The sequence below is a fragment of the Homalodisca vitripennis genome, chromosome 6 (genome assembly GCF_021130785.1).
Source record: "Homalodisca vitripennis isolate AUS2020 chromosome 6, UT_GWSS_2.1, whole genome shotgun sequence".
Lineage (NCBI taxonomy): Eukaryota > Metazoa > Arthropoda > Insecta > Hemiptera > Cicadellidae > Homalodisca > Homalodisca vitripennis.
In genome coordinates, this window is record NC_060212.1 from 30,974,687 (window position 1) to 30,987,704 (window position 13,018).

Consider the following 13,018-nt stretch of genomic DNA (forward strand, 5'->3'; position numbering starts at 1 on the left):
GCATTTTTATGGTCATCAATTCTGGTTATTCATGATTTCTTATTTTGTCCAAATAACCAGCACTGTTGGTCATTCATGATTTCTTATTTTGCCCAAATAACCAGCACTGTTGGTCATTCATGATTTCTTATTTTGCCCAAATAACCAGCACTGTTGGTCATTCATGATTTCTTATTTTTGCCCAAATAACCAGTACTGTTGGTCATTCACGATTTCTTATTTTTCCCAAATAACCAGCAACTGTTGGTCATTCAAGATTTCTTATTTTTCCCAAATAACCAGTACTGTTGGTCATTCATGATTTCTTATTTTGCCCAAATAACCAGCACTGTTGGTCATTCATGATTTCATATTTTGCCCAAATAACCAGCACTGTTGGTCATTCATGATTTCTTATTTTGCCCAAATAACCAGCACTGTTGGTCATTCATGATTTCTTATTTTTGTCCAAATAACCAATACTGTTGGTCATTCACGATTTCTTATTTTTCCCAACTAACCAGCACTGTTGGTCATCCATGATTTCTTATTTTGCCCAAATAACCAGCACTATTGGTCATTCATGATTCTTATTTTGCCCAAATAACCAATACTGTTGGTCATTCACGATTTCTTATTTTTCCCAACTAACCAGCACTGTTGGTCATTCATGATTTCTTATTTTTCCCAACTAACCAGCACTGTTGATCATTCATGATTTCTTTTTTTACCCAAATAACCAGCACTTTTGGTCATTCATGATTTCTTGTTGTTGTATTTGGTTGGTCAGCATTGCTTTGATTGCATTTATGCAATTTATTTCAAATTAATGTGGTTGCAAAAATGTTTATCTGTTTATTACTAAAAACCTGCATAGAAATAAGGAACTATAAATGTCTGTGTTTTAAAGTTAGAATCACTGTAAAGGTTAATTAAAATGTTTCGAATTTCAAGTGTTATATTGAGCTAATGGTATACTTTGGTTGCTTAAGTTTACTTTATAATTGTACATAATTATTTTAATTTTATTTATCATGTTTTAAAAAAAATACCACATACTTTACAAAAGTAAGAGGCAACTGAAAAAATATTGTACCAAGAGTGTATTTTCCTTTTAATCCCAATGACTTTAATTTGTGGGCAGGTGATTAAAAGTCGATCTTTTTTTCCAATTTTTAAACCAAAGAATATAAAAATAAAACTTGAAAATATATGTACTTTGGGATCTACATTTTCATTAATTAAAAAGTTAGGAGTTAGTTCGTAACAGGTTACATAATTTGAAACTGTCACTTGACAATCTTGTAATACATCACTAGAAAGAGAATAAAACCCCTGTCATTTTGGGCCAAATTAAAGATCTCTATCATTATTTGTTTTTTAAACTCACATGTACCTTGTTTTAAACATTCAAGTGAATATAAGCTATGGGTGAAAAATACTCAGTATTGTAAAGTACTTTTTCAGATTACAATACAGATAAACTTCATTTAACAATTCTAAACTCGCAAAAAATATAAAAGCACTTAATCTTCTTGATGTATTTACACCACATTATATGTCTCTGCAACTAATAACAGTAAATGGAAGTGTACATTTACTTTATGAGATTCATAATATTATTCTTTTTCTCCAGGAGGGATTACTTCTGGCTGACTTATACCTGCCAGTAGACATATACTAGGCACAGCAAAAACCAAAGTATCACTTACATCTGGGTAAACCAATGGATGTCTGGGAGCGGCACATCATTAACCGCTTATCTCGAGATAGGTCTATTTTATTGCAGAGGACAACTGTTAGAGTGGGTCGGACTCATTAATGTTTGAGAGAGCATTGTCTTTCAGGATGACATGAATGAGATAGTGCCTGTTATCCCTCTTCAAAGGATCTTAACAGGAGATGGAGTCTCACCCACAACCTTATTCATTCTGAATATCCTGCAACTCCAGAAGCAGTGGAAAGGTTCTTTTAGGACTAATTGCATGGAGGGAAGGGTGGTGTTTCTTATCTCCTTGTCCTGTAATTCTTTTAAATTGTGGATTGCACTACTACATGGAATTAATTCATATATTAATTTATTAAACCGAAACCTAGTATAGTACTTGGTACTTGGTATTGTAGTGGTATTTCAACTCACTAGAAAGTAGAGTTATTTTGTGTGATTACTGCAAACATATACAATTACTGTCTTTTTCACAATGCAATAATTCTTACACAGATGATATAGTAAATTAACTTTTATTTAAAAAAAAAGTGAATAACTCCCAGTAAGTAAAACATCCCTTTCTAAGATGATTCAAGATATTCAAGTTGCCAAACAAAGGCTTACCGTCATAGTAGACAATGGCGCCACAAAGCTTATCGCCTCGCAACATCGGAAACAACTCTAAAGTGTTCTCCTTGTTGACGTAGTACGAGCTCTTGACCGTTTTGGACCCGGCCACCAGATCGTAGGCCTTGATGCCTACCCAATAGTAAGGGACTTGCCACCACCTGCCAACAAACAGTACGTTATGGACAGTGTACCATATCTGGTTTGTATTGAATTATTTTTAATGTACTGTATATGATAGGTTGTAAGATAGGCTTTACCTCTGCCTCTTCAATACAGGCATTTTTCATTTAATTTTCAGAAAGTTGGTGACTTTTAAGTGAGACGCATGAAATGATTTAAAAGATTTGGTCCCTAAATAACAAATTGTATCTATATATTTTGTATACTTATATTCAAAATTGAAACCAAAATGTGAAAATCTTGTGATTTACATGCGTACTAACAGTGTTGACTCTGAGCACTTTTATGTAGGGTGACAGTTTTAGCTAAAAAAAGTTTAGCTATGACAGTTTTAAAAAATTTAAGAGACATTTTTAGGAAACGTTTGCTTAAGTATTCGTAGTTGAGAGGTATTTCAAAAATTTGATAACTTTAACACCAATTTTACTTTATAGCCAGAAAATTGTCACATTAACACATAACTTACATAGAAGTGTGAAAAGTCAGAACTATCAATTTACTTCAATTTAGTTTTGATTCTTGTTAGGAGGGCAAAACGAAAATTTACAAAAATGCTCTATTTATTGATTGATCACTCAATAAGTAAAACAATTATTTATTGATTTAAGATATCTTCCCTGAAGACATAAAAATTTAAAAAAACCCTTACTGCAAGAGGATAAAGGCATTCAAAGTATGTATAGGCATATAGTATCTATAATTACTAGATGTAATTCGTATTGCTGAGTAACCTGGAAATTTTTGAAGAGATTGTGTTCAATATTTTTGTAATAAATTGATGAAATAGTTGTCTATTTTGTGTATTTTTATATAACATGATCTGATAAATCTATTTTTTTTGTTATATGAGTTTTATGAATTTTTTTAGAAAACTGTTTCTCAGTTACATTTCTTTTTGCATAATGCATAATTTATTGCATGAATAAATACTTTTCTTTTTCATTATTATTTGGCGGTATAGTGCATGATGAATAAAAAAGAAAAAATCTTCAAAACAGGTTTAAAAAAGTATAATCCACACTTTTTGGCAAACTTTTGCAAACCAGTTGTAAAAGTGTTGGGGCATTTAATAGGCTTCTATTACACAAAATGCTGGGAGTTTTGGTATATGAAAATGAAGATTGGGCTTAATGGATGATAACTTAATTTTTGAGCACCATATTAGTTCTGTGTCCAAACACGAGATTATACATTATGAAAATTAAATTATGTAATTGATATCTCGTAGGTGAATACGAAACAGCACGATAATGGAGCAGTATCATATTCCCGGAAGCCGGCTGTGAGTGACAAGTGTTCCGAGAGTGTATACGAGTAATGGATGGCAAACAGCCTTGATATCACTAACGGACTGTGTGATCTGTTATCAGCATGACCTTTCTGTCTGACATGACTCCCACACCAGCTCCTAATCTAACACCGAGTCGTGATAATCCTTTTTAACTACCAATTTAGTCATGATATTCGATTAATTCACTTTATCAGTCAAATTAGATCCAGTCGGTAGACAAAACAATGGTACTCATAGACATTGGTAAAAAATGCCCAGTTACATATTATAGTACCATAAAATACTGATTGTGGTTAAGAGGAAATACCAGATGGGGTGTGAGGAATCAATCACCTGAAATTCTGTTTTACCTTGCAAATACTCATATACAACTGAAACCAATCAAAATTCAAACAACAATTAACAGATAGTTTGCCACTAAAATGTCACCTTTGTTATTATGTAAATTTAAATTTAATAATATGTTTTTGTAGTTGTTATTATTTAAATACACTATATAATATGGGTAATTTTATAAGAAACCATTATGGTAAAAGAAATATTTTGTTATCTACTTACTGTATATAACAAAATACAGTAAGTTGTTTTCATATGGTGGGTATTTAAACTAAGTACCTACAAGTTCACTTATTAAAACAATCAGTGCTAAAAATCATGTACTATACTATGCTAAGGGTTTATAGAAATTCACTACTCTAGTCTGCTGACCTTTTTCTCCTTCCCCAATGGGTTAAAATGACTTTGAGCTTAGTAGTACCAGAATCACTGAAGGAAATATGTTCTTGTTTTTTTCTACTAAAGATTTAAACTGTACAGAAAGTTTCCACCTTCCATATTGTAATTTTCTAGCACCTATTCTTTTCTTAATGAAAACTAATAAAGATTTCTGATATTTCCACTTTAGAGGACATTTATCAAACTATTTAAATCATAGTTGAGATTGGTAATACCAGTGTTAGCTAAAAAGAAAATTTCTGTTCCCATTCAAGCCAATGTTCCTATTCTAAGATGCATCCCCTAACAGATGTACTCACTTGTACACCGGCAGCATGATTGGCAGGGGATGTGTGAGGTGAGGGGCTGACAGCAGCATATTCGTCCGTTCATGCAGCGCCTCCTTGACCATCCGGTACTGTTCTATGTCCAGGTTCAAGATGGCCTTCTGCAGATATCTCACTCCTCCGTGGATCAGCTTGGTGCTGCGGCTACTTGTGCCAGATGCAAAGTCGTCCAGCTCCACCAATGCGGTCTTCAGACCTGCACAGTAATGTGTTTCGGATAACATCATATCCAATCAACATCATACTGATATCAACATTTAATTTTTCACAAGTTTAGATGGAATTTAATAACACCCATGTAGGGAACGACATAAAACATCCCAAAGGTGTTCGCTAACTTAAGTATTAATTTCAGCAAATACAATCAGTATCGTGTATACATATTTTTACACAGAGTATATGAACTCTTGCCACAGACTTCAACAGCTAATATTGTTTAGGTTAAAACCTATTACCATTTTTTAGGAAACTAAAAAATATTACCCTGATCATTGAAACCCTGGACTGAATATTTTCTTCACTTTAAAGTAAAAAACAGGTAAACTTTGCACAAAACTTAGTGTATAACATTCATTTAATAATATGAACTTAATAGTTTTAATTCTTGTAGATGAATAGTCTTGGGTGTATAAAAGGGGGGCTACAGCCCATCACAGGGGGTGCTCAGGTAACTCCAGCCCACCCTTGAAATTTTGAAAGACAAAACATTGTTTTAAGCTAGAACACACTTATGAGGCAAGATTTCCGAGCCTCTATTTTTGGAGGAAGTTCGATACTTCCAGAACCACTCACTGTGTCAGTCCTCTTCCCCCCTGAAATAATGTTCTATATACACAACTGAATAAGGACAGTATATTCTTTAACATGTTCACAACCACAGCTTATTTCTCAAGTTTTTTATTTGGTGTTGAATTTTTAATAATAATATAAAAAATCCGTAATCATGTTTTTTACATTAAACGTGTAAGTATAACGAGAATAGTATGTAAGCTTTACAATTTTGCACACAAAAAATGATTTCAATGTGTGTTTTCAATATATCTCCGTGTACTCCAAGGGATACCTAAAAAATTAATTTATCTTAAAAACTAAGCAATCGTGTGCCCGACGGGGTACACGATAGTCTGAGGTATTTAACTGTGAGGTCAAATTGAACAAACCACTAAGATAGGCAAGCTATAAAATCGCAATACGGAAATGCAAAGCAACGTGTACCCCATCGGGCACATGACGTGCTTTATGAAAGACCGGTATGTACCCAATCGGTTACCCTTTAGTTACAACAATAATGTAACCTCAAAAGTTAAAAAACATTTTTCAAGTACTAACTATGTTGGACATAAAATGGACATACGAGTACATAAAACATAAAAATATTTGCATTATACCTCTGGTGATGCAGTCCAGGGCACATCCTGCGCCAGTTGCTCCACCTCCGATGATCAGGACATCAAACTCTTGCCCTGACTGGAGCGACTTGATCTGCTCATCTCTGGGTGGCAGAGGCCTCTTGGCTCTCAATTTCTTCATCGGTGTGGCTGCATGTACAGGCTGGCTGCCCTGTAACATAGAAAACATTGGAATAAGAAATACACACGTTTTCCTACAGCGTAGAAACATTTTCAATATGGTATGATTCTTCAAATTTTCACCAATGGGTGATGCCATTAGGTGATAATTATGGGAAGGGGCAGTTTTTTAACACGTAGCCCATTAAATACAAATTCAATAAAACAAAACCAATAATAACGATGAAAAATGTGTTCATTACAAAAAAATTAAAATTTAGAAATTTAGAAGACACTCAAATTGGAAGTTAAATTAATTTTCATTGAAATTACTTATCATGTGATGCAAAAAAAGTTTTTGACTAAACAAAACTGACTACAAACCTTGTTCCAGTATTATAAAAATGTCATTATGTATTAGGTGTTTAATAACGTTCAAAAATTCACTTTCATAAGGCAGTGGAATAACGAAAGATTGTCAACATGCAATGTGGTATGACTGCCTGACCGGATTGTCATGAGATTTGAGATTCCAATTGTACTTTGACCAAGTAATTATTAATGTATTGACTGGCCTCACTAACAATGTCTTCATTATCTAATTCGACCTTGTCGACTGATTTCTTGGCTTAATATGATCCAGTAACATACCTTCCATTGTTGGGCTGAATCATCATTACATTCTCAATTTTTTCCACGTGAAATTTTTTCTTGACTAACTCAATTCCAAGTTTTAGGTTAATGCAAAATCTGTTATAGTAATTGCAGAACTCAACGTCATGTGGTCTACGCCTATAAACTTTATAACGTTATTTTTTTGAATTTTAATCAAAATTTGTTAATTAATCCAAGGTCTAATCAGCTTCGACTTATTAAAATTACAGGTACCTTTATTCTTGTTAATAGTGCTACTCTTAACAATTTCACTTAACAGTAACAATATTTAAATCAGTAATGTTATAATCATTAAAATTATGCTTGCTTAACTAATCATTAACAACTTCATAATTAATTTCTAATTTATTATTTAGTTTTTATTATTTATTATTCCCCAATTTGTATTTCTTTTTAAAATTAAGTGTTAACCCCACTAAACAATGATCAGTGAGGTCTATATAAAAAAACCGAACTACGACTATTAATATTCCTCCATTTAACAATTAATGTGATTGAGGCATGTTAAGGTTATCCTGATTTATGACCTATGGGGATGGACAGAACAACAATACTAAAGAGAAAATAACCATTGTTTATTTAAAATTTGATATAAAAAAAATTTGAATGGATTAAATAACTAAATACAACCATAGATCAGTTACAATAAAATAATAAGTTTTCTGATGATGATACCATAAACCTACTGACCTATTGGTTTCACATTATTAATTGCATTAGTCTAAAAATAGTATGAAAGTTAATATCCCTATCAGGCCATATATTGCCACTGATCCATCCATCATTTTGGTGACGGCCACTTGACAACAGCTGCTACTTTTAAACATGCAGTATCAAGTATGTATTATACAGATTCATTAAGGCCTGAGCCAAAGCTGTGTCGTTTATAAACTTGTTTTCCTTAATTTTGACCTAGCCCAGGATCCTAACTTTACTCTGCAGGGTATACAGTCTGAATCACCCATGTGGAGAAGTTACACAGGATGGTGTTGGATCAGTTTAGGCTAAGGGGGGCTAATCCTAAAAGTCTCAACGTTCTACTTTAAGGATATAGCGCATATTTGTGTATGATCCTAACATCCAATTTTTAGGACATGCGTACATCTGCGTAATATCCTAACATCCTACGTTTAAAGACGTTCTAAAATGATCTTTTACAAATATAATTTAAGTAGAGATATACTTATTATATATATATATATATATATATATACATATTAGAGTACTCGTAATTAACAGGTCTTCAAATTTATAGTAACTATCAGCATCTTTATAGTAAAGATAAAATCAAGTTACATTTGCAGGAAATGTAAGAAAGGCTTACAGACAAAGTACTTCCCACTTCACAAGTATTTATGAATATGTACCACAAATGTTTTTATAAGGCCATTAAGCGTTTTAAAAACATCATATATAACCCAAAACTAAGTTAGACTTCTTCATGTTATATTTTAATGATATTAATTGTAGCATGATAACTTTCTACCTTTTAGTACATTTAAAATGTAATGAACTGTTCTGCCAACGAAACCAAAAAGTGCTTGTTTTGTTCTTATCATCATCTCAGCTATTTGTAAATATAATTCATTGAAAACTTGAGTTTTAGTGTTTTTATGTGTACTAGTAAGAAATATTTTTAGCTGGAAATTTTTGTGATTACTATCAACCACTGGGAATCCAAAATAAAAACTAGTTTGATAAGTAACATTTATATTAATAAAATATTTTTGTGCACGATTAGAAAACTGTAGTTTAATGCATGTAATAGAGTATGCTTTACAAAACAATAAGATAAAATGTGTACATTTCCATCAGTAAATAAACATTTAATGCAATTTTCAGCCAACTTCTACATTTTTCGGATTTTTTAAAATTAATATGGCTGGACTGGGGAACTAAGACAGATACGCACAAAAATCTTGGGATTGAAAGGGGTTGCCAGCAAATTAAGACAGATACCCACAACAATCCTGGGATTGAAAGGGTTAACTAAACAAAATTTCAAAAGAAAGATGTCCTGTCCGTTACCTTAAAATAAAAGAAAGACCACACTAGATCAGCAAGATACATTAACAATTTACCGGGTTTGTTCACTTCTCGCACCATCATAATTTTGAAATAACTACATTAAATAATTTTGTACACAATTTTCACACCAAAATGTTCTGATTTTGTATATAAATTAAATTTCATAGCAGATATTGTTGTTTACTCCAACAGCTGACAAAATACATGTGAAACATTTACTTGCAAGTTGGGGATAAAAATAAATTTTAAACAAATTAGACTTTAACATGCTGAGCAATATCCATAGCATAATATCCATAGCAAATGGGTCTACTCAGTTTAGTGGTATATTTAATCCTTTGGCTACCAGCCACATTTTAATTTTTTTTCTGAGGAATACCAGTGATACCTATCTGGGTACTACCGAGGGATTTTTATGCTGTAATGCACCTTTTCACATTATTACTAAACTAATAAAAACCGAAAAGTTATTACACAACAAGTACTTACATAAAAAGATTGTTTTTGTTTTTGCATTAGAAGAACACACTAAAAAACATTCTTGAGCATAAATCTACGTATGTTACCAAGTACTATAACTAAAGCTGTAAACAATCATCAATTTTAAATAATTTTATTAGAAAAATTGTATTTGTTATAATACTTTGAAAAAAATAAAACTACAACTGCATAACAGCTGCCTAACTGTCAAATCTATATTTGAACTAAAAATTATCAATTTGACCAAACAATTAATAATACAAAAATAAAATACAAAACATCTGGTTATCAGTGATTTAGTATTTCTCAACAGTCTGATTACCAGGAAATTAGTATTTCTTGGTACTTCTCCAAATGTCCCTTTATCCAGACATTAGGGAACCAAAAGGGTTAAGGGCTTTTACAAAAATTCAGAAACCATAAAGGTTTTATTAGTCAGCATATTATACACAAAATTAAACAGGAAGAAATTACCTTTGATAGACTATTACTGGTTAGTGACACATTTGTATTATAAACATTATATTAAACATAAAAACATTAATATTAATAATTTGTTATTTCCTATGTTGGTTTTATTGAATTAACAAAATAATTTCATTTGCTAAGTACGTGTAGTCTGTTATTTTTGTTTTTGTTTTCACATACCATTTTATTTATAGCAATTTGTTCCATTGTCTACCAGTTTGTTTACATAGAATGTAATAATGAAACCTGGAAACTAATTTGATTGTGGAGTTGGTGAGGTATTGTATAGTGGTTGATATTAAAATCACAGTGATACAATGAAAATATTATAGATTATCAGGTTGTCATTAAATCTTGAAAACGGTTTCAATGTCAGCTAAACACTGTAATAGGACACATGAACCTGGTCAAAATTAGGTAAATGCTTCACCTATCTGTATACACGGTGTTTACAAAATGCTTGTTGCACCCGGCTTGTGCAAGCGTACCTTTAAAGTGGTTGTGTTCACTTATGCACTGATGGATTTCGTTGAAACAAGTACTGTTGGAATTGTAATGAAATTGCTCAAATAGTTGGTATCTAGAATATTTTTTATAACTATACAGAATTTTGTATTATTTTACTTTAAATATTTTCAACAGACACCTTTTTGTTAATATTAAAGAAAATAACACAATAATTTTTTTTATTTTCCTCTTATCTATTCAAATATATGTGCCAAATTTGGATTCCTTAGCTTAAATAGTTCTAGAAATATTAATTTCTTTATAAAAATTACAAAATGGCAGGTAGCGGCTAAACAACACATTTCTCAAGCTATATTTATAGGACATTTTTTGCTTGAAATGATGAATACTATCTCCCACAGAAGTTTGTGACACCCTTTTGTGAACACCCTGTGTAGTGAAAGGGTTATAAGTTGACTTTTTACACGGCAAATGTTGTTCTTTGAATTGAAGAACCAGTTTTAAGAATCGTGTATGGGAGAAGCATGCAAGACATAACGGTGGAATGCTTGTTAGAAGAGTTGTTAAATCTGATTTGGATAACGTCCGACAGGAAAATATGCTCCTCAAAATGAAATGGCTGGATCAAAGTGAATATGATGTACTCAGTATGATTTCTGAATAAGGATAGGCATAAGATAAATAAGTCTGAAATTCCATTGGTGTAAACTAGGACACTAATTACTGTGCATTACGAAAGTAAACAGTTCAGTAAATAATTTCGCAGTGTTGTTGCATGTGTTTATACAAGATAAGCAGAATGTTTATACATGACGCCAGAATGGGAATCAAGTCCACTGATAAGCACACTTCAAGGTTGAAATTTCACAACTCATAAAGTGATATACTTGCTCCTACTCCCAACTAAAATTAGCTGGAGGCCTAGATAGTATTTTCATCATAATGGTAATTTACAATGTCGGTTGAAGTTCTAAACACTTAAGAACTTCAATTAGAACTTCCTCACTGTGTAAGCAGTTCATTTTTGGCTTTCCTGACCTATTGGCAGCAATTAATCATTAAGAAAATTATTTAGTTCTAGATACAGTTAAATATATAAGGTAATACATAAATATATAATAGTTTGTAAAAAGGCAATAATATATTTGTTGAACAAAAATTTACTTATTTATTATAAAATACATTTTTAGAAAAAAGAACACAACTGGATCCTTGTTTGTAAAATTTGAAATGTATAGAAAGCTCAACTCAAACTTTTTTATCTCAAAGGTATAGAATTCTTTTTAAGCCTTTAGATGCCAACGTCTAATTGAACAGACCGTCGACGTCTGGGTGAAAAATGCCAACAGCCGATTTATCAACTGTTCACGAAAAAAATCTTTTGAAAGTTATATATAAACGTTAAAAATTTGTTTTAACTATTTTGGTCTATTTTTGAAGTAAATAAGTATCTGTAATCAATTTTAAAGTTGGTAGTATTAATGACCTTGACACAGCTGTTTGTTTTTGTGGTTGCTATGCGACAGTGCTACTCATTATTGTTTATCTTTTTTTGCTACAAAGGTAAAAGAGACACTGATAAGAATAATGAGTCCCAAAGTTAATTGGAATAGAAAAAAAAAGGAAATACAGTGTACCAGTAAGCCCTCAATCATACGTGAGTACAATTCCTTTATGGGCGTCGTTAACACTTTAGACCAGATGTTGTATTGTTATTTGAAAGAGTGTTGTACACTCAAATATTGGTTAAAGGTGACATTCATATTTTTGGATGAACAATTTTAACTTATGTATCATATAAAAAACAACAAGGACAATCCTCTATCAAGACTCAAGATTACAATAATTGCACTGGTTATAGTTTCCACTTTTTGAGCTTCATCTCCACCAAATGCACTAGATTTTTATAAATTGATAGGATACACTATAGCAGCTATGGCGACACTGACACTTGGATTAAAAGCTATTTGAAACGATGTTTACTATGGTATGTGCTACAAATTAAGAAAATTTTGTTACTTTTTCCAAGAGATTGCAGCACATTCCAGTCACAACTGGATAAGGATTCAATTTTATAACTGCGCAATACAGTGAGCCACACGTAGTGGACTGACGAGCTGAGAGAACAATCATATAAGTTGTATTTTGATGGCAAAGAGTTAATAATAGAAACGAAGTTCCACTTACAAAAGGATTTTCTCCTGTGAGGAGCCATGTGGTGAGGAGTGCGCCTGCTCCTACAGAGGATGACACGACTGCCAACCGCTTCAACCTCGACGCCATTCTCTTGCTAGTCTACTGCTCAGTCTGTAACAAATATAGTGAGGTTTGTTTCGTGTATTAAAATTAATACTCACATAATGTTTTCCATGTTTGTATTCAGTACCTAATGGTAAATTATTTGTTTAAATTGGTTGAAAAATAAAAGGGTAATGGCTATTTATTTCTTACGAGTAGAAAAGGGTTACCTTAGATCTAAGTACTGATTTTAAAAAAATTATTGCTTTTAGCATCATAAGCAGCTGTTTTGAATTTAAATGGA

At 32.0% G+C, this 13,018-nt stretch overlaps 1 protein-coding gene across 1 annotated transcript in view; it reads right to left on the minus strand.

The window, feature by feature from the left end:
* The window catches only part of LOC124364190 (glycerol-3-phosphate dehydrogenase, mitochondrial-like), a 43,732-nt gene that overhangs the window by 20,356 nt on the left and 10,358 nt on the right, over window positions 1-13,018 (minus strand). The window contains 4 exon segments of the mRNA XM_046819479.1: window positions 2,312-2,475; window positions 4,823-5,045; window positions 6,238-6,409; window positions 12,664-12,783. Coding sequence (XP_046675435.1) covers window positions 2,312-2,475; window positions 4,823-5,045; window positions 6,238-6,409; window positions 12,664-12,759 — 655 coding nt within the window. The 5' untranslated portion in view covers window positions 12,760-12,783.